The sequence below is a fragment of the Carettochelys insculpta genome, chromosome 11, assembly GCF_033958435.1.
Source record: "Carettochelys insculpta isolate YL-2023 chromosome 11, ASM3395843v1, whole genome shotgun sequence".
Taxonomy (NCBI): Eukaryota; Metazoa; Chordata; order Testudines; family Carettochelyidae; genus Carettochelys; species Carettochelys insculpta.
In genome coordinates, this window is record NC_134147.1 from 1,623,086 (window position 1) to 1,647,081 (window position 23,996).

Below are 23,996 nucleotides of genomic sequence, written 5' to 3' on the forward strand. Positions count from 1 at the left end.
AGTGTGGGGCAGTGGGAGAAGGTCCGGGCAGGGCTGGCGGGGGCTGCGGGGCGGGAGTGTGGGGCATCGGGAGAAGGTCCGGGCAGGGCTGGCGGGGGCTGCGGGGCGGGAGTGTGGGGCATCGGGAGAAGGTCCGGGCAGGGCTGGCGGGGGCTGCGGGGCGGGAGTGTGGGGCATCGGGAGAAGGTCCGGGCAGGGCTGGCGGGGGCTGCGGGGCGGGAGTGTGGGGCATCGGGAGAAGGTCCGGGCAGGGCTGGCGGGGGCTGCGGGGCGGGAGTGTGAGGCATCGGGAGAAGGTCCGGGCAGGGCTGGCGGGGGCTGCGGGGCGGGAGTGTGGGGCATCGGGAGAAGGTCCGGGCAGGGCTGGCGGGGGCTGCGGGGCGGGAGTGTGGGGCATCGGGAGAAGGTCCGGGCAGGGCTGGCGGGGGCTGCGGGGCGGGAGTGTGGGGCATTGGCAGGGCTGGGAGAAGCTCAGGGCAGGGTTGGCGGGGGCTGCGGGGCGGGAGTGTGGGGCATCGGGAGAAGCTCAGGGCAGGGTTGGCGGGGGCTGCGGGGCGGGAGTGTGGGGCATTGGGAGAAGCTCAGGGCAGGGCTGGCGGGGGCTGCGGGGCGGGAGTGTGGGGCATTGGCAGGGCTGGGAGAAGCTCAGGGCAGGGTTGGCGGGGGCTGCGGGGCGGGAGTGTGGGGCATTGGGAGAAGGTCCGGGCAGGGCTGGCGGGGGCTGCGGGGCGGGAGTGTGGGGCATTGGCAGGGCTGGGAGAAGCTCAGGGCAGGGCTGGCGGGGGCTGCGGGGCGGGAGTGTGGGGCATCGGGAGAAGGTCCGGGCAGGGCTGGCGGGGGCTGCGGGGCGGGAGTGTGGGGCACTGGGAGAAGCTCAGGGCAGGGCTGGCGGGGGCTGCGGGGCGGGAGTGTGGGGCATCGGGAGAAGGTCCGGGCAGGGCTGGCGGGGGCTGCGGGGCGGGAGTGTGGGGCATCGGGAGAAGGTCCGGGCAGGGCTGGCGGGGGCTGCGGGGCGGGAGTGTGGGGCATCGGGAGAAGGTCCGGGCAGGGCTGGCGGGGGCTGCGGGGCGGGAGTGTGGGGCATCGGGAGAAGGTCCGGGCAGGGCTGGCGGGGGCTGCGGGGCGGGAGTGTGGGGCACTGGGAGAAGCTCAGGGCAGGGCTGGCGGGGGCTGCGGGGCGGGAGTGTGGGGCATCGGGAGAAGGTCCGGGCAGGGCTGGCGGGGGCTGCGGGGCGGGAGTGTGGGGCATCGGGAGAAGGTCCGGGCAGGGCTGGCGGGGGCTGCGGGGCGCGAGTGTGGGGCACTGGGAGAAGGTCCGGGCAGGGCTGGCGGGGGCTGCGGGGCGGGAGTGTGGGGCATGGGGAGAAGGTCCGGGCAGGGCTGGCGGGGGCTGCGGGGCGGGAGTGTGGGGCATCGGGAGAAGGTCCGGGCAGGGCTGGCGGGGGCTGCGGGGCGGGAGTGTGGGGCATCGGGAGAAGGTCCGGGCAGGGCTGGCGGGGGCTGCGGGGCGGGAGTGTGGGGCATCGGGAGAAGGTCCGGGCAGGGCTGGCGGGGGCTGCGGGGCGGGAGTGAGGGGCACTGGGAGAAGCTCAGGGCAGGGCTGGCGGGGGCTGCGGGGCGGGAGTGTGGGGCATCGGGAGAAGGTCCGGGCAGGGCTGGCGGGGGCTGCGGGGCGGGAGTGTGGGGCACTGGGAGAAGGTCCGGGCAGGGCTGGCGGGGGCTGCGGGGCGGGAGTGTGAGGCATCGGGAGAAGCTCAGGGCAGGGCTGGCGGGGGCTGCGGGGCGGGAGTGTGGGGCATCGGGAGAAGGTCCGGGCAGGGCTGGCGGGGGCTGCGGGGCGGGAGTGTGGGGCACTGGGAGAAGGTCCGGGCAGGGCTGGCGGGGGCTGCGGGGCGGGAGTGTGGGGCATTGGGAGAAGGTCCGGGCAGGGCTGGCGTGGGCTGCGGGGCGGGAGTGTGGGGCATCGGGAGAAGCTCAGGGCAGGGCTGGCGGGGGCTGCGGGGCGGGAGTGAGGGGCATCGGGAGAAGGTCCGGGCAGGGCTGGCGGGGGCTGCGGGGCGGGAGTGTGGGGCATCGGGAGAAGGTCCGGGCAGGGCTGGCGGGGGCTGCGGGGCGGGAGTGTGGGGCATCGGGAGAAGGTCCGGGCAGGGCTGGCGGGGGCTGCGGGGCGGGAGTGTGGGGCATCGGGAGAAGGTCCGGGCAGGGCTGGCGGGGGCTGCGGGGCGGGAGTGTGGGGCACTGGGAGAAGGTCCGGGCAGGGCTGGCGGGGGCTGCGGGGCGGGAGTGTGGGGCATCGGGAGAAGGTCCGGGCAGGGCTGGCGGGGGCTGCGGGGCGGGAGTGTGGGGCATCGGGAGAAGGTCCGGGCAGGGCTGGCGGGGGCTGCGGGGCGGGAGTGTGGGGCATCGGGAGAAGGTCCGGGCAGGGCTGGCGGGGGCTGCGGGGCGGGAGTGTGGGGCACTGGGAGAAGGTCCGGGCAGGGCTGGCGGGGGCTGCGGGGCGGGAGTGTGGGGCATCGGGAGAAGGTCCGGGCAGGGCTGGCGGGGGCTGCGGGGCGGGAGTGTGGGGCATCGGGAGAAGGTCCGGGCAGGGCTGGCGGGGGCTGCGGGGCGGGAGTGTGGGGCATTGGGAGAAGCTCAGGGCAGGGCTGGCGGGGGCTGCGGGGCGGGAGTGTGGGGCACTGGGAGAAGGTCCGGGCAGGGCTGGCGGGGGCTGCGGGGCGGGAGTGTGGGGCATCGGGAGAAGGTCCGGGCAGGGCTGGCGGGGGCTGCGGGGCGGTAGTGTGGGGCATCGGGAGAAGGTCCGGGCAGGGCTGGCGGGGGCTGCGGGGCGGGAGTGTGGGGCATTGGGAGAAGCTCAGGGCAGGGCTGGCGGGGGCTGCGGGGCGGGAGTGTGGGGCATTGGAGAAGGTCCGGGCAGGGCTGGCGGGGGCTGCGGGGCGGGAGTGTGGGGCATTGGGAGAAGCTCAGGGCAGGGCTGGCGGGGGCTGCGGGGCGGGAGTGTGGGGCATTGGAGAAGGTCCGGGCAGGGCTGGCGGGGGCTGCGGGGCGGGAGTGAGGGGCATCGGGAGAAGGTCCGGGCAGGGCTGGCGGGGGCTGCGGGGCGGGAGTGTGGGGCATCGGGAGAAGGTCCGGGCAGGGCTGGCGGGGGCTGCGGGGCGGGAGTGTGGGGCACGGGGAGAAGGTCCGGGCAGGGCTGGCGGGGGCTGCGGGGCGGGAGTGTGGGGCATCGGGAGAAGGTCCGGGCAGGGCTGGCGGGGGCTGCGGGGCGGGAGTGTGGGGCATCGGGAGAAGGTCCGGGCAGGGCTGGCGGGGGCTGCGGGGCGGGAGTGTGGGGCATCGGGAGAAGGTCCGGGCAGGGCTGGCAGGGGCTGCGGGGCGGGAGTGTGGGGCATTGGCAGGGCTGGGAGAAGGTCCGGGCAGGGCTGGCGGGGGCTGCGGGGCGGGAGTGTGGGGCATCGGGAGAAGGTCCGGGCAGGGCTGGCGGGGGCTGCGGGGCGGGAGTGTGGGGCATGGGGAGAAGGTCCGGGCAGGGCTGGCGGGGGCTGCGGGGCGGGAGTGAGGGGCATCGGGAGAAGGTCCGGGCAGGGCTGGCGGGGGCTGCGGGGCGGGAGTGTGGGGCATCGGGAGAAGCTCAGGGCAGGGCTGGCGGGGGCTGCGGGGCGGGAGTGTGGGGCATCGGGAGAAGCTCAGGGCAGGGCTGGCGGGGGCTGCGGGGCGGGAGTGTGGGGCAGTGGGAGAAGGTCAGGGCAGGGCTGGCGGGGGCTGCGGGGCGGGAGTGTGGGGCATCGGGAGAAGGTCCGGGCAGGGCTGGCGGGGGCTGCGGGGCGGGAGTGTGGGGCATTGGCAGGGCTGGGAGAAGGTCCGGGCAGGGCTGGCGGGGGCTGCGGGGCGGGAGTGTGGGGCATCGGGAGAAGGTCCGGGCAGGGCTGGCGGGGGCTGCGGGGCGGGAGTGTGGGGCATCGGGAGAAGGTCCGGGCAGGGCTGGCGGGGGCTGCGGGGCGGGAGTGTGGGGCATCGGGAGAAGGTCCGGGCAGGGCTGGCGGGGGCTGCGGGGCGGGAGTGTGGGGCACTGGGAGAAGCTCAGGGCAGGGCTGGCGGGGGCTGCGGGGCGGGAGTGTGGGGCATCGGGAGAAGGTCCGGGCAGGGCTGGCGGGGGCTGCGGGGCGGGAGTGTGGGGCATTGGGAGAAGCTCCGGGCAGGGCTGGCGGGGGCTGCGGGGCGGGAGTGTGGGGCACTGGGAGAAGGTCCGGGCAGGGCTGGCGGGGGCTGCGGGGCGGGAGTGTGGGGCATCGGGAGAAGGTCCGGGCAGGGCTGGCGGGGGCTGCGGGGCGGGAGTGTGGGGCACTGGGAGAAGGTCCGGGCAGGGCTGGCGGGGGCTGCGGGGCGGGAGTGTGGGGCATTGGGAGAAGGTCCGGGCAGGGCTGGCGGGGGCTGCGGGGCGGGAGTGTGGGGCATTGGGAGAAGCTCAGGGCAGGGCTGGCGGGGGCTGCGGGGCGGGAGTGTGGGGCATCGGGAGAAGGTCCGGGCAGGGCTGGCGGGGGCTGCGGGGCGGGAGTGTGGGGCATCGGGAGAAGGTCCGGGCAGGGCTGGCGGGGGCTGCGGGGCGGGAGTGTGGGGCATCGGGAGAAGGTCCGGGCAGGGCTGGCGGGGGCTGCGGGGCGGGAGTGTGGGGCACTGGGAGAAGCTCAGGGCAGGGCTGGCGGGGGCTGCGGGGCGGGAGTGTGGGGCATCGGGAGAAGGTCCGGGCAGGGCTGGCGGGGGCTGCGGGGCGGGAGTGTGGGGCACTGGGAGAAGGTCCGGGCAGGGCTGGCGGGGGCTGCGGGGCGGGAGTGTGGGGCATCGGGAGAAGCTCAGGGCAGGGCTGGCGGGGGCTGCGGGGCGGGAGTGTGGGGCACTGGGAGAAGGTCCGGGCAGGGCTGGCGGGGGCTGCGGGGCGGGAGTGTGGGGCATTGGGAGAAGCTCCGGGCAGGGCTGGCGGGGGCTGCGGGGCGGGAGTGTGGGGCATTGGGAGAAGCTCAGGGCAGGGCTGGCGGGGGCTGCGGGGCGGGAGTGTGGGGCATCGGGAGAAGGTCCGGGCAGGGCTGGCGGGGGCTGCGGGGCGGGAGTGTGGGGCATCGGGAGAAGGTCCGGGCAGGGCTGGCGGGGGCTGCGGGGCGGGAGTGTGGGGCATCGGGAGAAGGTCCGGGCAGGGCTGCAGGTCGGGGGTGAGGCAGAGCTGAAGGAAGAGGTGCAGAGCGCTGGCTGAGCTGCAGCAGAAGCCAGCAGGGAGCTATTTAGAGCACTGGCAGGCACCCAGGTCGTAAAAGGGCAGCGCCTGTGAGAGATGTTGTTACTTGAAGCCCTGCGGTGGAGGGCACCCACGGAGCAGGGGGAGCCGAAGGCCGGGCTGCGGGGCGGGCGTGAGGGGACCCTGGCAAGGCACCTGCCTGCTCTGTGCCCAGGCCTGTTGGGGGTTCCTCACTCACCGCCCGGCGCAGGCGGACAGACCTGGCCGGTTTCTCGGCTGGCTCCGGCCGGTCAGGCCCCTGCCCGGGTTACCTGTCGTCCCCCACCGAGGGGGCGGCTGAGGCGTTCACAGCGTGTTTCCCATTGGGCAGCAGCTCCACCATCTCGGTCTGGACGGGGCTCTCCTCCACGGGCGCCATGTCTGCGCGAGGTCGGTGCTGGGCCGGCGGGAGGCGGGCGAGGACGCCGGCTGGGGAAGGAAGGAGACCTCGCAGCACTTAGGAGCAGGGCGAGGCGGCTACCCTGTGCCAATGCCCGCAGGGGCCCTGGGGTTCTGCCAGGGCTGGGGACCCAACGGGACAGCACATCCGGGCCAGGGGCTCAGCACACCAGAAACCCCCTCGCGCTGCCCCCTGGTCTGCCGGGCACGTGGTCAGCGCCCACCCGCTGCTGCCTGCCAGCCGCCCTGCAGCCAGACTCGCCGCAGGGCCCTGTCCCCCGGGGCGCTGGCACAGGGGTGCCCCCAGCGACCCTCCCAGGGCAGACACGAGCGCTGGGGAATCCCGGGGGGCTGGTGAGAGCCAGCGAGACGTCTGCCATTGCTCCCTCCCCGCAGGCAGGGCTAGCCGGTCCCTGCGATCACCCATCCACAGCCTTGCCGGGCAGCGCCAGCAGCCAGGGAAGCCATCCGTGGCACACCCCTCGGGGCACAGCTCTCGGGGGCGGGAGGCTGGCTCGGTGCCCCGGGAGTCTGCTGGCACCGGGCAGGGAGAGGCTCTCAGAGAGGACTCTGACACTCCAAGCTCAGGCTGTGCCAGGGTGGCATCACCAGCCCCACCTGCCCTGCCCTGTGGTCCTGTGCCCAGGGCTGGTTGTGCCGGCTGGAGCAGGAGAGCGGAGCTGGGACAGGTGCAGAGAAGGGCAAAGGGGCACCCGGCATGGGCCAGCTGGACAGAGCCGACTCCGATCTGTGTGCCGGTTGCAGGGAACCGGAGCAGACACGTTACTCCTCCTACCCCACAACACTGGGAGCAGCCCCCAGGAAGGGGCAAGCAGTGGGGCTCAGCCCCCAGAGGAACCACTCCCCCCTCACGGAGCAGGAGGTCCCCAGGCCCTGCCCCCCAGCCGCTGGCAGAGGTGCCCTCACTCTGCAGGGAACATGGAGGGCTTACGGGGCAGCAGGGACCCAGCGCTGAACAGACTGGTCAGCACAGGGACCAGAGCCGTCAGTACCATCCATCCTGGGGAGAGGGGCCCAGAGGGGTGTGGTGGAGAGAGAGTGTGTGTGTGCGTGTGCGTGTGTGTGTGCACGTGTGTGTGTGCACGTGCGTGAGAGACTCAGGCTGGATGTGTGTGACAGGCAGAGCAGCTCCCAGCCGCTAAGGATGACCCCTGGGGCTGTACCCTGAGCTGGCAGGTAACACCTCTGCCCTGAACACAGAACAGGGAGGAGCCGAGCTGGGTTTGAATCAGAGGCGGCAGTTGGAAGCTGTGGGGAGAGGGAGCTGGAGGGCAGCCAGCCTGGCGAGGGGGGAAGCTACACCCCAGAGGGGCCCCCCTCGGGCTCCTCTCCCCAGGACGGGTTGGAATGACTGTCTCTGCCAGCTGCACTGACACCTCTGTGCTGAGCTGGGCTCTGTCGCCTCATAAACCTCCTGTTGTAACTGCTGAGTGAGAGTCTCTCCTGCCAGCAGACGGGGTGCAGTGCTGGGGGACCCCTGAACCCCATCACACTGGTGTCAGCAGTGGGTGCACTGCACCCACGGATGAGCTCCAGCGGTGGCTGACTGAGTGCAGGGGAAGGAAGGGGCCTCACAAGAGCCAGAGGTACCGGAGGTGGAACAGAGCGATTCCTGCAGCTGCTGCTGGTGAGTGGATACCCCAGGAGATAGCGAGGAGATGGATTATACCCGACTCCTGAGGCAGAGCTAGCAGGGCTGTGCAGAGAGAGGGGCCTGACCGTGGGGAAGGCGACCAAGGCCCAGCTGATTGCCCAGCTGGAAGAGAATGACCGATCCGGGGGCCAGAGCCTGTCCCGGCAGGAAGTGGCTGGTCAGCCTCGGGAAGCGTTTCGGATTCTCCGACAGGAGCAGGGGCTCGACGCCGTCAGACAGACGCGGTGCCCGCCAGGTCGCGCTCAGCTAGCGGTGGTCCATCGCGGGCAGAGTCCCCCACCGCAGAGCTGCGACGGCTGGAGCTCGAGGTGTGATGGGGTTCAGGGGTCCCCCTGCACTGCACCCCGTCCGCTGGCAGGAGAGACTCTCACTCAGCAGGTACAACAGCAGGTTTATTAGGCAACAGATGTCCAGTTTCTCACAGAAACAACAGCCTAGCAGCCAGAGACAGTCCTTCCAACCTGTCCTGGGGGGAAGACCCCGAGGGGTGCCCCTCTGGGGTGTAGCTTTCCCCCTCCTCCGGCTGGCTGCCTCCCAGCTCTCCCTTTTCCTAGCCTCTAACTGCCGCCCCCGATTCAAAACCCCCTCTCAGCTCCTCCCTGCTCTTTGTTCAGGCAGAGATGTTATCTGCCAGTTGTAGCCCCAGGGTCACCCTTAGCCACTGGGAGCTGCTGCTTGCCTCGGACATCCAGCCTGACTCACACATACACCCCCCACTCCATCACATCTCTCCCCCCTTCCAGACCGCACTGAGCGGGGTCACTTAGCCAGTGACCCGGGGAAGTTCGGGGCCCTCCCTGCGTGACAGGGCATCGGCTATGGTGTTGTTGTTCCCCTTGACGTGGACCACCTCCATGTCGTAGTCCTGCAGGAGCAGACTCCACCGCAGGAGCTTGGCGTTGGCCCCTTTCATGTGATGTAGCCAGGTCAGGGGTGAGTGATCGGTGTACACGGTGAAACGCCGTCCAAACAGGTACGGCTGCAGCTTCCCCAGCGCCCACACCATGGCCAGACATTCCTTCTCTATGGCCGCGTAGCTCTGCTCCCGGGGCAGCAGCTTCTTACTCAGGTACACGATGGGGTGTTTCTCCCCTTTGTCATTCACCTGCATTAGCACCGCCCCCAGCCCCACGTCCGAGGCATCGGTGAACACCAGGAAGGGCTTGTTGAAGTCTGGATTTGCCAGCACTGGGGCCCTGACCAGAGCCTCCTTCAGCGCGCAGAGGGCCTCTTGGCACTGCTCGGTCCAGACCACCTTGTCAGGCTTTCCCTTTTTACACAGCTCCGTGAGGGGGCTGCGATGGAGCTAAAGTGGGGCACAAACCTCCGGTAGTACCCCGCCATCCCAATGAAGGCCTGGACCTGCTTCTTAGTCTGGGGTGTTGGCCAATCTCTGACAGCCTCCACTTTAGCTGGCTCTGGCTTTAAGCAGCCGCTGCCCACCTTGTGGCCCAGGTAGGTCACCTCAGCCATTCCCACCTTGCACTTCCCTGCCTTGATAGTCAGACCAGCCTTCTGGAGTCGGTCCAGCACCTGCTTGACTTGGGACACATGGTCCTCCCACCTCTGGCTGAAGATGCAAATGTCGTCCATGTAAGCCAGGGCAAAGCTCTCCATCCCTTTCAGTAGCTGGTCCACCAGACGCTGGAAGGTAGCGGGTGCCCCCTTGAGGCCAAAGGGCAGGACCAGGAACTCGTAGAGCCCCACAGGGGTGATGAAAGCCGACTTCAGCCGGGCATCTTGGTCTAATGGCACTTGCCAGTACCCCTTGGTGAGGTCTATGGTGGTGAGGTAACGGGCTCCCCCCAGCTTGTCTAAAAGGTCATCAGGCCTGGGCATGGGGTAGGCGTCCGAGACAGTGATGGCGTTGAGCTTGCGATAGTCCACACAAAACCGAACAGACCCATCTTTTTTAGGGACTAACACCACGGGAGAGGCCCAGGGGCTGGACGAGGGTTGGATCACCCCCAGAGCCAGCATGTCTTCAACCTCCCGCTCTATGTCCTGAGCCGTCCTCCCTGTGGCTCTGAATGGCACACACTTGATAGGGGCGTGGGTGCCTGTCTCTATCCGGTGGACAGCCAGGTCAGTGCGTCCGGGCCTGTCCGAGAACAGCTGTTGATGCGAATGCAGCACCTCCTTGATCTCCGTCTGCTGGGCAGGGGTCAGCTGGTCTGAGAGGGGAATAGACTCCAGCAAGGAGCCGGCTCCCGTCCTTGTGAGTAAATCCACCAAGGGATCATCCCCCTGCCCCTCCCAGTGTCTGCACACGGCCAGCACCAAGTTCTGTCTGTCCCAGTAAGGTTTCATCATGTTCACATGATAGACCCGGTGGCTGTGGGCCCGGTTCGACAGTTCCACCACGTAATTCACGTCATTTAGCTGTTTGACGACCTTGAAGGGCCCATCCCAGGCCGCTTGCAGCTTGTTTCGCCGCACAGGTATAAGGACCATCACTTGATCCCCGGTGGCGTAGGCTCGGGCCCTGGCGTTACGGTCATACCAGACCTTTTGCTTCCTTTGGGCCATGGAGAGGCTCTCCCTGGCCAGGCCCATGAGCTCGGTGAGTTTTTCCCGGAAGGTCAGTACATACTGTACCACTGACTCCCCTTCAGGGGAGGCCGTCCCCTCCCACTCTTCTCTGAGCAAGTCCAAGGGTCCCCGTACCCTCCTTCCGTACAGCAGCTCAAACGGGGAGAACCCCGTGGATTCCTGGGGCACCTCCCTGTATGCAAACAGCAGGTGGGGTAAGTACTTGTCCCAGTCATGGGGGTATTGATTCATGAAGGTTCTCAGCATCTGCTTCAGAGTCCCATTGAACCTCTCCACTAGCCCATTGGTCTGCGGGTGGTAGGCTGTGGCCCAGGTGTGCCGGACCCCACACTTGTCCCACAAGCTTTGCAGTAGGGCCGACATGAAGTTGGACCCCTGATCTGTGAGGACCTCCTTGGGGAACCCCACTCTGCTGAAAATGGACAGCAGTGCATCTGCCACGGTGTCAGCGTCGATAGAGGTCAAGGCCACTGCTTCTGGGTATCGCGTGGCAAAATCTACCACTACCAAAATATATTTCTTCCCCGAACGCGTTGCCTTGCTGAAGGGGCCCACTATGTCTATAGCCACTTTCTGGAAAGGCTCCTCTATGATGGGCAGTGGCCTCAAGGCAGCTTTCCCCTTGTCCCGGCTCTTCCCCACCCTCTGGCAGGGATCGCAGGACAGGCAATACAGACGGACAGCTGCAAAGATCCCTGGCCAGAAAAAGTTCTGTAACAACCTTCTCCTGGTGCGGTGGATCCCCCGGTGTCCTGCGAGCGGGACATCATGAGCTAGGTACAGCAACCTGCGCCGGTACTTTTGGGGAACCACCAGTTGCCTCTGGACCTTCCATGCCTCCGCTTTGCGTCTGGGAGCCCATTCCCGATACAGGAATCCCTTTTCCCACAGGAATCTCTCCCTGCAGCCCTTCCCCAACTGTGGAGCTGGGCTGAGACTGGCCAGTTCCCTCAGCTTCTGCAAGGAGGGGTCTCTCTGCTGCTCTGCCTGGAATTCTTCCGCTGGGGCAGGGGCGGAAGCTACTTCCCCATCCCTGCCTGGCTCCAGCACCCCTGGCCTGTGAGATCTGGTTTTTGGGAACCCCCTTTCTCTCAGGGTTGGCCCCTGTGGCTCCTGTGACTTTGGCTGGGCCTGTACCCCTGAATCTGGGGAGCGCACCCCTCGTCTTCTTTGGCTACGGGTCAGGACCAGGGCACGAGGGCGTTCACCTTGCCAGTTCTCCAGGTCAGCCCCCATCAGTACATCCGCCGGCAAATGGCTGTGCACGCCCACTTCCTTGGGGCCTTCCTTCTTCCCCCATTTCAGGTGCACCCTCGCCATGGGCACCTTGAAAGGGGTCCCATCAATTCCTGTTATCGTCAGGTGGGAATCGGGTATCATGCAGCCCGGTGCCACCACCCCGGGTCGGGCCAGCGTCACGTCAGCGCCTGTGTCCCAGAACCCCGTGACCTTTTTCCCGTCTACCTCGAGGTGTTTGAGACACTTGCTCCACAGAGGCATTGCCGCCCCCACTCTGTAAACTGGCCTCTGAGCATTTGGTCCCCCTGAGGAGCTGGTCTGTGGGGCGGATTCGGCCCAAGCCGAGTGCCCATTGTCAGCACCACCCGCCTTGGCCGCCAGCCCCTCTGGCTTCTGGGACCCCACCCAGTTGACTCCATGACCCCCCGGCCTGCTCAACCTGTCTGGGAGCCTGGGGCACTGGGCTGCTCTATGCCCCTTTCGCCCACAGCGGTAACAGCCTGGGTCTTGTTGTGTCCCTCGGGCCGGCTGCTCTGTCCGGGCTCTGTTTGGCTCTCTGGGGGGTGGGTGGCTGGCCCCTCTTTCCTGGGCTTGCCCAAGAGGTGGTCCCCTCTGTCGTACAGTTAGGGACCGGTCTCTCTGAGATTCTCGGTTTCTCCAGGACTCCCTCTCCCTCCGGGACTCCCTCTCTCTCCGAGACTCCCTCTCTTTGTGGGGCTCACTTTCAAACCTGGCCCGGCTGTTTGTGAAGTCATCTGCCAGTTTCCCTGCATCATGTGAGTCCCCTGGCTTCCGGTCCACGAGCCACACCCTCAGGTCAGGTGCGCACATCTCGTAGAATCGCTCCACGACCGCCAGCTCGATCAGGTCGTCTACGGACTGGACTCCCATTCCGAACGCCCACTTCTGGTAGTATTGCTTCAGGCGGGCGGTTGTATCTACATGGTTTTCCTCTGGCCTCTTCTGCGCCTCCTGGAACTTCTTCTTGTACATCTCCGGAGTCAGCCCGAACTTATGCATCAGGGCCTGTTTGAACCGTTCATAGTCCCCAGGCTGCAGCCCCACCAGCTGGCTGAGCACCGCTGTGCCCTTCTGGCCCAGCAAGGGGGTGAGGTGCCGGAGCCACTCATCTGGGGGAACCTCATGCAACTCACAGGCTCGCTCAAAGGCGGTAATGAACTCGTCCATGTCCCCTGTGTCCTGACACTGGGCCAGCACACGCGTCTCCAAGTGACTGGCCACCCCGATCCGTCTGGCCCTCTCCCCGCTTACCGCAGCTGGGGTCTCTTGGCGTCTCGCCTCTGCCATGGTTCGCTCATGCTCCCGCTCTCGCTCTCTCTCCTCACGCTCTCTTTCTCGTTCCTGGCGCTCGTGCTCACGCTCTCTTTCTCGTTCCTGGCGCTCGTGCTCACGCTCTCTCTCCCGTTCCTGGTGCTCCAGTTCCCTTAATTTCACTTCGAGCTCCAGCCGTTGCAGCTCTGCGGTGGGGGACTCTGCCCGCGATGGACCACCGCTAGCTGAGCGCGACCTGGCGGGCACCGCGTCTGTCTGACGGCGTCGAGCCCCTGCTCCTGTCGGAGAGTCCGAAACGCTTCCCGAGGTGGACCGGCCACTTTCTGTCGGGACAGGCTCTGCCCCCCCGGATCGGTCATTCTCTTCCAGCTGTGCCATCAGCTGGGCCTTGGTCGCCTTCCCTACGGTCAGGCCCCTCTCTCTGCACAGCCCCGCTAGCTCTGCCTTCAGGAGTCGAGTATAATCCATCTCCCCACTGTCTCCCGGGGTATCCACTCACCAGCAGCAGCTGCAGGAATGGCTCTGTTCCCCCTCTGGCTCTTGTGAGACTCCTTCCTTCTCTGGTGCTCAGTCAGCCACTGCTGGGAGCTCATCCGTGGGTGCAGTGCATCCCACTTCTGACACCAGTGTGATGGGGTTCAGGGGTCCCCCTGCACTGCACCCCGTCCGCTGGCAGGAGAGACTCTCACTCAGCAGGTACAACAGCAGGTTTATTAGGCAACAGATGTCCAGTTTCTCACAGAAACAACAGCCTAGCAGCCAGAGACAGTCCTTCCAACCTGTCCTGGGGGGAAGACCCCGAGGGGTGCCCCTCTGGGGTGTAGCTTTCCCCCTCCTCCGGCTGGCTGCCTCCCAGCTCTCCCTTTTCCTAGCCTCTAACTGCCGCCCCCGATTCAAAACCCCCTCTCAGCTCCTCCCTGCTCTTTGTTCAGGCAGAGATGTTATCTGCCAGTTGTAGCCCCAGGGTCACCCTTAGCCACTGGGAGCTGCTGCTTGCCTCGGACATCCAGCCTGACTCACACATACACCCCCCACTCCATCACACGAGGTGAGATTAAAGGAACTGGAAGCCCAGGAAGGGGAGAGAGAACGTGAGCGCCAGGAACGGGAAAGAGAGCGTGAGCACGAGCGCCAGCTACAAGAGAGACAGCGGGAGGAGAGAGAGCGAGAGTGGGAGCATGAGCGGGCCATGGCAGAGGCGAGACGCCAAGAGGCCCCAGCTGCGGTAAGCAGGGAGAGGGCCAGACGGCTCGGGGTGGCCAGTCACTTGGAGACGCGTGTGCTGGCCCAGTGTCAGGACCCAGGGGACATGGACGAGTTCCTTACCGCCTTTGAGCGAGCCTGAGAGCTGCAAGAGGTTCCCCCAGATGAGTGGCTCCGGCACCTCACCCCCTTGCTGGGCCAGAAGGCCGCAGCGGTGCTCAGCCAGCTGGAGGGGCTGCAGCCTGGGGACTATGAAGGGTTTAAACAGGCCCTGCTGCATAAGTTTGGGCTGACTCCGGAGATGTACAAGAAGTGGTTCCAGGAGGCGCAGAAGAGGCCAGAGGAAACCCATGTAGATAGAACCGCCTGCCTGAGGCAATACTACCAGAAGTGGGCGTTCGGGATGGGAGCCCAGTCCGTAGAAGACCTGATCGAGCTGGCGGTCATGGAGCGATTCTATGAGATGTGCGCACCTGACCTGAGGGTGTGGCTTGAGGACCAGACACCCGGGGATCCGCACAGTGCAGGGAAGCTGGTGGATGACTTCACAAACAGCCGGGCCAGGTTTGAAAGTGAGTCCCGGAGAGAGAGGGAGTCCCGGAGAGACCAGGAGTTTCAGAGAGACCGGTTCCTGGCTGTACGACAGAGGGGACCACCTCTTGGGCAAGCCCAGGAAAGAGGGGCCGGCCACCCCCCAGAGCACCAGCCAGAGCCTGGACAGAGCAGCCAGCTCGAGGGACACAGCAAGCCCCAGGCTGTTATTGCTGTGGGTGGAAGGGGCATAGATCAGCCCAGTGCCCCAAGCTCACAGGTTGAGCAAGCCGGGGGGTCATGGAGTCAACTGGGTGGAGTCCCAGAAGCCAGAGGGGCTGGCGGCCAAGGCGGGTGGTGCCGACAGTGGGTACTCGGATTGGGCCGACAGTGGGTACTCGGTTTGGGAACAACAACACCATAGCCGATGCCCTGTCACGCAGGGAGGGCCCCGAACTTCCCCAGGTCACTGGCTGAGTGACCCCGCTCAGTTCGGTCTGGAAGGGGGGAGAGGTGTGATGGAGTGGGGCTGGGGTGAGACTCAGGATGGCTGTGTGTGACCGGCAGAGCAGCTCCCAGGGCTAAGGATGACCCCTGGGGCTGTACCCTGAGCTGGCAGGTAACACCTCTGCCCTGAGCACAGAGCAGGGAGGAGCTGAGCTGGATTTGAATTGGAAGCGGCAGTTGGACGCTGGGGTGAGAGGGAGCTGGAAGGCAGCCAGCCTGAGGAGGGGGAAGCTACACCCCAGAGGGGCACCCTCGGGCTCCTCTCCCCAGGACGGGTTGGAATGACTGTCTCTGCCGGCTGCACTGACACCTCTGTGCTGAGCTGGGCTCGGTGTAAAAAGGGAAAGCCTGACAAGGTGGTCTGGACCGAGCAGTGCCAAGAGGCCCCCTGCACGCTGAAGGAGGCTCTGGTCAGGGCCCCAGTGCTGGCAAATCCAGACTTCAACAAGCCCTTCCTGGTGTTCACCGATGCCTCAGACGTGGTGCTGGGGGCGGTGCTAATGCAGGTGAATGACAAAGGGGAGAAACACCCCATCGTGTACCTGAGTAAGAAGCTGCTGCCCCGGGAGCAGAACTACGCGGCCATAGAGAAGGAATGTCTGGCCATGGTGTGGGCGCTGGGGAAGCTGCAGCCGTACCTGTTTGGACGGCGTTTCACCGTGTACACCGATCACTCACCCCTGACCTGGCTGCATCACATGAAAGGGGCCAACGCCAAGCTCCTGCGGTGGAGTCTGCTCCTGCAGGACTACGACATGGAGGTGGTCCACGTCAAGGGGAACAACAACACCATAGCCGATGCCCTGTCACGCAGGGAGGGCCCCGAACTTCCCCAGGTCACTGGCTAAGTGACCCCGCTCAGTGCGGTCTGGAAGGGGGGAGAGATGTGATGGAGTGGGGGGGGTGCATGTGTGAGTCAGGCTGGATGTCCGAGGCAAGCAGCAGCTCCCAGTGGCTAAGGATGACCCTGGGGCTACAACTGGCAGGTGACACCTCTGCCTGAACAAAGAGGAGGGAGGAGCTCAGCTGGGTTTTGAATCGGGGGTGGCAGTTGGAGGCTAGGAAAAGGGAGAGCTGGAAGGCAGCCAGCCTGAGGAGGGGGAAAGCTACACCCCAGAGGGGCACCCCTCAGGGTCTTCTCCCCAGGACAGGTTGGAAGGACTGTCTCTGGCTGCTGTACTGTCACTTCTGTGAGAAACTGGGCATCTGTTGCCTAATAAACCTCCTGTTGTACCTGCTGAGTGAGAGTCACTCCTGCCAGCAGACGGGGTGCAGTGCAGGGGGACCCCTGAACTCACCATAGAAGCTAATCAGATTGGTCAGGCAGCACTTGCCCCGGTGAATCCATGCTGAGTGCGTTTGACCACTTTCCCCTCTTCCAAGTGCTCCAAAATGGATCCCCTCCATGATTTCCCCAGGGATTGAGGTGAGGCTGTGACTGGTCTAGAGCTCCCTGGATTCTCCTTCTTTAAAGATGGGCGCCACATTTGCCTTTTTCCAACCATCTGGGATCTCTCCCCCTCTCCGAGAGTCCTCAAAGATAATGGCCAAAGGCTCGGCAACGACCTCTGCCAATTCCCTCAGTACCTGGGGTGCGTTGAATCCAGACCCGGGCATTTGTGCACATCTAGTTTTTCTAGGTAGCTGTGATGGGGTTCTGGGGTCCCCCAAGCTCTGCACCCTGTCCGCAGGCAGGAGAGTCTCTCACTCAGCAGGAGAACAGCAGGTTTATTAGCCGACAGGACACAGCATCGTACAGAGGAGTCAGTGCAGCCGGCAGAGACAGCCAGTCCAATCCATGTTGGGGAGAGGAGGCCCCGAGGGGCCTCCAGAGCTAGGGCCTTGCCCCCTCCTTTGTCTCTCTCTCCCTCAGCCCAGACTAACTGCTTCCAACTCCCAGTTCCAATTCAAACCCCTCAGGCTCCACCTCCTCCTTTGTCTGCAGTACAAAGGTGTTACCTGGTTGTCAGGGTTACCCTCAGCAGGAGCCCCACACCCTCTGTGAGCCACACACACACACACAGGTATCCCCCACTCCATCACATCTCTCCCCCCTTCCAGACCGAACTGAGCGGGGTCACTCAGCCAATGAGCTGGGGAAGTTTGGGGCTCTCCCCTCGTGATTGGGCATCGGCTGCCCCCTCAGTGCTCCCCTTGATGTGCACCACCTCCATGTCATAATCCTGCTGGGGGAGGCTCCAACTCAGGAGCTTGGTTTTGGCCCTTTTCATGTGATGCAGCCGGACAAGTCCCTTTAGTTCCCTCAGGTTGGTCGGTCTCCCTGCTTCTGTCTCTGGTCCATCAGCCACGTTCTCAAGTCGGGCAGGCAGCGCCCATACAGATGCTGCAGCACCAACAGATCAAATAGTTCTTTTCTGGTCTGGGCCCTGCCCTGTCTGCCCACCAGTCCATACAGCTGCTCCAGCCAATGTTTGGAATTCAGTTACAGTCCAGTAAAGGAAGGTACAAATGCTTCCCCCCTTGGCATTTAGCCAGACCACCAAAATGGTTGTGTGCCTCAGTTTCCCCTTCCATGCCACACAATAGGTTTGGAATGTTCCTCCTTATGTGAGAGGTTGAAAGACTAGTTACAGGGAACAATGGTGACATTTCAGAGTTACAGACTCCTTCAACATACAATTTATGCTTTTACATCCATGTCATCATGTTACATGGCTCTTTCCAAACCTTCAGCGCATGGTACAATTCTACAGCTTTTGGTAGCAGCACCCCTTGGTTACAGCAGTCAGCGTGAGTAACAGAACAGACCCATTGCAACTGCACATTTACGTTGCTCTTTGGTAGACCACAACCTTTGTGCAACATCCTTGAGAATCTGGTATTTTGGGATAAATGGCTGAGGCCTTTCTTAGCACCATCAAGTTCTAATCTTCTCCCTTGCCCCCTGGGGGGGGAAATTTGATCTCTCTGGCTGTGCCCTCCCTTCTAACAAGAGCTGGGCCATTGATGATCTCAGGGAGATCTCCCAGCCAGCCTGGAAATTTGCAAACTAAACTGCTTTCTGAGAGTTGTTTTGTGAGTCCCAGATGCAGAATCCACATGAAGGAATCCCTGTTTATCCCTTACTGGCCCACCAGGACCACAGCTCCTTTGTCCTTCCACCTCCAACTACTGCCTCCCCATGGAATCAGAAGTCGAATCCAGTATGAGAATATGAGTGTTTCCACCATTTGGAGATGGGGAACTGCTGAACCTCTCCTGCATCCTACAGAGACTGACTGTGCAGCTGTTTTACTTGGTTCTCACAGGGCTGTGAGCAGCCCTGATAGTTTTTACTTTACTTGCATTAACTTCCAATTCCTGAGAAACTTTTACACTACCTGCTTTGGACCCTTCCAGAGCACAGCCAGTGGTTTCACACTCAGGCAAGTCCTGGCCATCAGGAGCTGAAACAAACTTCTCCCCAGGCAAAGGGCTGCTCTGGCTCTTACAGACAAGCACCTTTCCTGTTCACTCTCCTTCACCTCACTCCCATTTTCTGCAGTCCCCACAGACGGGTCAGGAAAAGTTTCAGGGAAATTCTTTTCCTCAAGAGCTCCCCCAAACAATAACTCACCCCTGTCTGGCTCCACAGGGGCACTGCTCCCTTGAGCCACAACCAGCTCCTGGGTTTCACCTAAACCCAGGATCACTTCTGGCCCATCAGGCAGATTCCCACGTAATCCCCCTCCAGGCAGACAGCCAGTACCACCGGACAGAAGGTCAGGGTCCCTTTCCTCCCTTCTGCTACCAGCTCCTTTATCTTCATCAGTCAGCGTAACTCCATTGCCCGTCTGTTCTTGTGTCCTGGCGAGAGGATGACTCTGGTAGGACAGAGTCCTCTCACCCCCTCCCGGTAACACCTCAGCATCAGGCAAAGAACAAGTACCAGAATCGTCTGGTCTCTGGGATTCCCTGATGATACTAACTGGATTAGACCAAGTTAAAGCATCATCCCCCCTGAGAGACACAGAGGTAGGCCCACTTCCCATCTGGGCTTCAGCTGCCCTCAGATCCAGCTCTGGGATCTTGGCTCCATCTCGAGCCCCCACAGGCTCAGGCAAAGGATTCACTTCCCCAGAAGCAGAAGCACTTTTCTTGCACCAAGGACCAGTGTCCTTAGCAGGGATACCACTGCCCATCCCAGAGCCATTCCCTCTGCTCCAGCCCCCATGGCTGGATTCAGAGTCACACCTGGAATGCTCTTTCCTGGTGGTTCCTTCTCCAGCCACCCCAGGCTGGTGAATCTTCCTCAGACAATGGGCTAGTTTCCTCATTGGCACCTTTTCCAAACGCAGGTCTGCTCTCTCCCCAGGCTGCTGCTGCTGTTCAACACAGACAGACAATGGGAGACACTCTCTCCTTTGTCCCAGCCCCCCGGCTGGTCTCCACACACACACAGAAGGTGAAGCAGCTTCTCTCAGAGACAACTTGCCATTCCCAGTGGACCAGCTGCTTTCCTGCACAGACACACAGGCACCTTCCTTGGCCCAGGCCTGGAAAACTCTTCGCAGGTCTGTCTTGGCCACTAGTAGATGATGGGTTGGAATCGCTGCTTCCCTCCTTGAGCTGTGGCAGGCCACTCGGTTCAGAGCTCCAGGCAGTCCAGGGTTCCCTGCCCCGATCCGGGCTCACCTCTGCAGGATTTTCCTTAACCCTCACCTCTGCCACTGCACATCCACGCTGCCTTGTCCAGCTTCTTTAATCTCGATTCGGTTTCCAGGTGCTGCCACTTCACAGCGGAGTTGCTCAGCGTGGTTGCAGGCTCTCAGGCTGATGCCCTCTGCACCCCACGATTCCTGGAAGAATCCCTTCAGTGTGCCAGGCTCCTTGCGGGTCACAAGCTGCCTGGGGTTAGGCCGTTAGGCCCCTCTGCCCTCTGGGACGGACTCCAACAGACTCTCAGAGGAACCCCTTCTTCAGTGTGACACCCGCTCTCAAGGACCATGAGCACCCTGTCTTGGGAAGAGCTCATTCAGCGTCAGCCTCCTCAGGGGTCACTTGTTTTCTGGGGGTTGGGCCCTCGGCCCCTCCACCTTCTGGGACCGACTCCAACAGATTCCCAGGAGTAACCCCTGCTCGGGTGTGACACCCCCTCTTGAGAACCACGACCGCAGTTGCTTGGGTTCAGCCGCAGGCCCCTCCGCCTTGGGGAGCTGCACCTCACTGCCCTTCAGCACACCTGGGTCTCGCAGGCCCCACTTCTTCCAGGGCCCTGGTCACTTACTGCTGGATGCTCCATCCTCGGGGTGCAGAACATCCCACTTCTGACACCAGTGTGATGGGGTTCTGGGGTCCCCAAAGCTCTGCACCCTGTCCGCAGGCAGGAGAGTCTCTCACTCAGCAGGAGAACAGCGGGTTTATTAGCCGACAGGACACAGCGTCGTACAGAGGAGTCAGTACAGCCGGCAGAGACAGCCAGTCCCATCCATGCTGGGGAGAGGAGGCCCCGAGGGGCCCCCAGAGCTGGGGCCTGGCCCCCTCCTTTGTCTCTCTCTCCTCAGCCCAGACTAACTGCTTCCAACTCCAGTTCAAATTCAAACCCCTCAGGCTCCACCTCCTCCTTTGTCTGCAGTACAAAGGTGTTACCTGGTCGTCAGGGTTACCCTCAGCAGGAGCCCCACACCCTCTGTGAGCCCCTCACACACACACACAGGTATCCCCCACTTCATCACAGTAGCTCTTAACTCTCTCCTTCCCCGCCGAGGCTGCCCTCCACCTCCCCGCCCCGCCCCGTCCAGCACCGCAGCGTTGGAGCCCTCCACCTCCCCGCCCCGCACTGTCCAGCACCGCAGCGTGGGAGCCCTCCACCTCCCCGCCCCGCCCCGTCCAGCACCGCAGCGTGGGAGCCCTCCACCTCCCCGCCCCGCCCCGTCCAGCACCGCAGCGTGGGAGCCCTCCACCTCCCCGCCCCGCCCCGTCCAGCACCGCAGCGTGGGAGCCCTCCACCTCCCCGCCCCGCACCGTCCAGCACCGCGGCGTGGGAACCCTCCACCTCCCCACCCCGCCCCGTCCAGCACCGCGGCGTGGGAGCCCTCCACCTCCCCACCCCGCACCGTCCAGCACCGCAGCGTGGGAGCCCTCCACCTCCCCACCCCGCACCGTCCAGCACCGCAGCGTGGGAGCCCTCCACCTCCCCACCCCGCACTGTCTAGCACCGCAGCGTGGGAGCCCTCCACCTCCCCGCCCCGCCCCGTCCAGCACCGCAGCGTGGGAGCCCTCCACCTCCCCGCCCCGCACCGTCCAGCACCGCGGCGTGGGAGCCCTCCACCTCCCCGCCCCGCACCGTCCAGCACCGCAGCGTGGGAGCCCTCCACCTCCCCGCCCCGCACCGTCCAGCACCGCAGCGTGGGAGCCCTCCACCTCCCCGCCCCGCCCCGTCCAGCACCGCAGCGTGGGAGCCCTCCACCTCCCCGCCCCGCACCGTCCAGCACCGCAGCGTGGGAGCCCTCCACCTCCCCGCCCCGCCCCGTCCAGCACCGCAGCGTGGGAGCCCTCCACCTCCCCGCCCCGCACCGTCCAGCACCGCGGCGTGGGAGCCCTCCACCTCCCCGCCCCGCACCGTCCAGCACCGCAGCGTGGGAGCTGTCCTTGGCCGTGCAGACTGAGGCGAACAAATCATCGAGTACTTCGGCGTCTCTCCCCTCATCTGTCAGTCGGTCCCTTGCGTCCAGTAACGGCCCCGCACCTCCCCTGACGACCCTCCTGTTGCTAACACGCCTGTAGAAACCCCTCCCGTCCCCTGCCAGCCGCAGCTCCCACCGCGCCTTTGCTGTCCTGATTACACGCCGGCGTCCTCCAGCCCCTCGTCCGCCAGCTGCCCCCGCTCGGGTCTGAGCCGGCCAAGGGCTCCCCGTCGGGCCGGCTGGTTCCCGCCGCGTCTGCAGGTCTCTCTGCGGCGGGACGGTCCCTCCTGCGCCTGGCTCACACCCTCTTGGAGCCTCTGCGAGCTCCCGCCGGCTCCGCTGGTTTCCCGGGGCTCCCGGCCCGCAGGCAGCACCCCGCGCGCAGCCCGGCTGCAGGGGCCGGGGCCAGCCTGGGCGGAGGGCGGAAGGGAGCCCCGGGGCGGCCGGGGCAGAGGGTTACCTGGCAGCCAGCGGGGGCAGGAAGGGAACCAGGCCGTGGCAGAGGCGGCTCGCCCAATGCTCCCCCTGTGGGGTGCGCGCCCCGCCCGGCCCGGCCCGGCCCGGGACAGAGCCTCCCTCTGGGCTGCCGAGTGGGCCGTGGGCGCTGCGGAGCGGGGCTGGCTGCGCTGCAGGGCCCCCGCTGCTGCCACACGCCGAGGCAGGGTCCCCACGCGCGGAGCCGGCGCATGCAGCCGCCTCTGGGGTGGAACAAAGCCCTGGGCGGCGGGCGGAGGCGGGTCCAGCCCCAGGCTCACGGGCCCAACCTGAGATACCCAACGGGGCAGCGTGGGGGGCGGGCACCTCTCTGCCCTGCGACATGGCCCGGTGCCCCCAGAGCGACAGCGCCCGGGCTCCCCCGTCGGAGCCCCGCAGCGCAGCCGGCCCGCTCCGGGCGCCCAACGGCCAAGGCCCGCCCCGGCTCAGCGGCTCAGCCGGTGCCCGGGACGAGCCAGCGGGGCGGCTGCTGGAGGAAGGACTCCAGGGAGCCCGGCAATCAGCGGAGTCCTTGTGGAGCCCGGCGGCGGGGTGTGTGTCGGGGCTCCCGTGTGTCCGCCCGCGTGTGCTCGCCCCGGCCCTGACACCAGGCGGCGCGGAGCCTCCGGGCCGTGTCCTGCAGCCAGGGGGTCTCGAGCCCCAGTTCCACTCCCCAGCCAGTCCGGCGTCTGCACCGAGCTCTGCCGGCCCCGCCCCCGGCTCTTCGGGGACCCCCGCTCCCGACCCCGCCCCCCGCCCCTCCAGCTCTGCCGGGCCCTGCCCAGCTCTTCGGGGACCCCCGCTCCCGACCCCGACCCCGCCCCTCCAGCTCTGCCGGGCCCCGCCCAGCTCTGCCGGGCCCCCCGCTCCCGACCCCCCCACTTCTGCCGGGGACCCCCGCTCCCGATCCCCGCCCCCCCAGCTCTGCCGGGCCCCCCGCTCCCGACCCCCCCAGCTCTGCCGGGGACCCCCGCTCCCGACTCCCGCCCCCCCCAGCTCTGCCAGGGACCCCCGCTCCCGATCCCTGCCCCCACCAGCTCTGCCGGGCCCCCCGCTCCCGACTCCCGCCCCCCCAGCTCTGCCAGGGACCCCCGCTCCCGATCCCTGCCCCCACCAGCTCTGCCGGGCCCCCCGCTCCCGACTCCCGCCCCCCCCCAGCTCTGCCGGGGACTCCCGACCCACCCGCTCCCGACCCCCGCCCCTCCAGCTCTGCCGGGCCCCCCCCCAGCTCTTCGGGGACCCCCGCTCCCGACCCCCGCCCCTCCAGCTCTGCCGGGCCCCCCGATCCCGACCCCCAGCTTGGCCAGGGAGCTGGGCACAGAAGTGGGGGGCAGCCGGATTCCCACTTCCTGCTAGTCCAGGGGACCGCACTGAACGCGGCTGGCCTGGGCCTGTGAGCAGAGGCAGTGGGGCCTTTCTCCGCCACTTTCACGCCGAGCCGGGGCCCTGCCTGCCGGACGTACCCCAGTGGCCCTGGGTAGCACACGGTACCCCCGGGCAGCCACCTCCACCGCGGGCCGGTCTCGGCGGTGCCCAGCCTGGCTGCGCCCTCCCCCGGGGTGGTAGAACGGGGAAGGGTTTCAGGAGCGATGGAGGGGACCCCCCCACCCCCCGTGTGAGACCGGCCAGCGCTGGGCCCCGGCCGGGGGGAAACTGAGCCACGGCGCGAGGTCACTCAGGGCGCCTGGAACAGAGCCCAGGCGGACCGCCATGGCCGCGGCGTCCCCCCCCGGAGCCGCCTGTCCCGGCGCGCTCTCCCCGGCGAGCTCCGGCGGCGCAGGCCGGGCGGCCTCTGAGCTTCCCCGGGACACCTGCTGCCGCCCGCCGCTCAGCGCAGCCGGGTCTCTCAGCCCCCGGCCACAAGCGAGTCCTGCGGCGCCGGCCCGCCAGGCTGGGCCACGGGGCTTGGCCGGGCTGCGCAGCTCAGCTCCTACCCCCTGGCCCGGCGGGGCTGGCGCCTGGCGCAGCAGGAGCGGGGGACGGACGGACGGACGGAGACGCCCCCACCCCCGACCCGGGCTTTGGTTCCACTCGCCTTCAGCCGGTGCGAAGCGCTGGGGGACCCTCTGCTCCCCCTGGGACCCAGGCGCAGCGCAGCGCAGCGGCGAGCGGCCGGGAACCGGTTTCAGCTCAGCTCAATCTGCCCCGGGGACATGTGCGCTCGCTCGAGAGCTGTCAGCTGAGCCTGGGCCCTGCGCAGCCTGCAGCCGGGTCGAACACACAGGCGGGG

The 23,996-nt window shown here is 66.2% G+C and overlaps 1 protein-coding gene across 2 annotated transcripts in view; it reads right to left on the reverse strand.

Moving 5' to 3' along the window:
* Nucleotides 1-23,996, reverse strand: part of SLC38A3 (solute carrier family 38 member 3) — a 61,592-nt gene that overhangs the window by 29,895 nt on the left and 7,701 nt on the right. Inside the window, exon 2 of one of the 2 annotated variants that reach the window (XM_075004979.1) lies at nucleotides 5,539-5,695. In XM_075004979.1, the coding sequence (XP_074861080.1) occupies nucleotides 5,539-5,645 (107 nt within the window). In that variant the 5' untranslated portion in view covers nucleotides 5,646-5,695. Of the gene's footprint in view, nucleotides 1-5,538; nucleotides 5,696-23,996 lie in introns of those variants that run through there. The other variant, XM_075004980.1, reaches the window with a different exon arrangement.